A 1,192-nucleotide genomic window follows, 5' to 3' on the forward strand; every position below is an offset into this window, starting at 1 on the left:
AGCCATAGGATCCATTTTATTTGTTAATTTATATCCATCCATCCATTTTCTTACACGCTTATCCCAAGTGGGTTCGCGAGGGAACTGCGTTCAGCCTCTGAGGCTGCTCCCTGTTCCTGGAGACAGCTGTCCTCAGAGGACTTCAGGGACAGAAACTGTCCACCAGAAAGCCCAGATACGTCAGTTCTGCTTCTAAGACATTTTCACAAACGTCCAGAAGCATAAAAAGACATATTTTACCCAATCTAGGCTACTCATCCAGGCATGTTTATCTAATATAAACAATTTAAATAATAATAAAATAACCAATTTAAACAAGCTTTTTAATTCAGAAGTATATTTTCAGGCTGATGGAGCACAGAACTGCAGCTGCTCCGTCCTCAGGAAGCTTCTTTCAGACTGACACATTTATTTAATTATTACAGGAGAGAATGAACAAAGCTCCGGTTTTCAGGTAAATTTCTTCATTCTGTTGAATCAACAAGCTGATATTGTTAATAGAATATTGGCTCCATGGTTTCTGCTCTGTCAGCTTGGTCTGAGGTTCTGATTTTATCGCTATTTTCTGTAACTTTCTGACATTTTCTCGAACGGACCAGAGGCTGGTAGAATGTTCCAGCGGTGACGTCACGGCGCATTGCTCCTTGCTGCGCTCTGATTGGACGAACTCTGGAGAAGCAGCTAGAAGTGAGTGAAAGGCTTTAAATAGCTGTGAGGCTGAGACTGAGGCAGTTAGAGACAAACAGACCTTTAGAGGACTTCAGGAGAGCTCCACAAGAGGAGAAGAACCTAGAAGCTTTTCTGCAGAGGAAGCACTGAACTACAGTAAGTTCTCCTTTCATCATCTGCTGCTTCACACTTTTCTTTTTTGTTTTTACAGCAATAACTAAATGAATGATCTCGTTATTAAATAAAAAGACAGAAACAGACTTTTTAGAATGTAGATAAAGAGAGATGAACAGATTTGTAGAACCAAATATTCTAGTAAACATCTCTAAGGCTCTTTATGCAGCATTACAACACCTGTTTTATTCTGGAAATAAGTGTTATAAAGTGATAAAATAATGTGAAATTGAAAGCGTTTTCTAAGTGGATAGAAATATCTCCTATTCACTTTATTCCTCTGTCTCTTTCCTTGTTCCTTTGCTTTTTTAGGACTGAAAGAAAACTGAGCCAAGATGTCTAAAAACAC

The 1,192-nt window shown here is 38.8% G+C and overlaps 1 protein-coding gene across 1 annotated transcript in view; it reads left to right on the plus strand.

Annotated features, from left to right (window-relative positions):
- Nucleotides 1–513: 513 nt before the first annotated feature.
- The window catches only part of LOC107101751 (heat shock 70 kDa protein 1-like), a 2,746-nt gene continuing 2,067 nt past the window's right edge, over nucleotides 514–1,192 (plus strand). Inside the window, exons 1-2 of the mRNA XM_015400784.1 lie at nucleotides 514–543; nucleotides 600–687. Coding sequence (XP_015256270.1) covers nucleotides 514–543; nucleotides 600–687 — 118 coding nt within the window. The remainder of the gene's footprint in view (nucleotides 544–599; nucleotides 688–1,192) is intronic.

This window comes from Cyprinodon variegatus, unplaced genomic scaffold (genome assembly GCF_000732505.1).
Source record: "Cyprinodon variegatus isolate N-32 unplaced genomic scaffold, C_variegatus-1.0 Scaffold1147, whole genome shotgun sequence".
NCBI classification, from domain to species: Eukaryota; Metazoa; Chordata; class Actinopteri; order Cyprinodontiformes; family Cyprinodontidae; genus Cyprinodon; species Cyprinodon variegatus.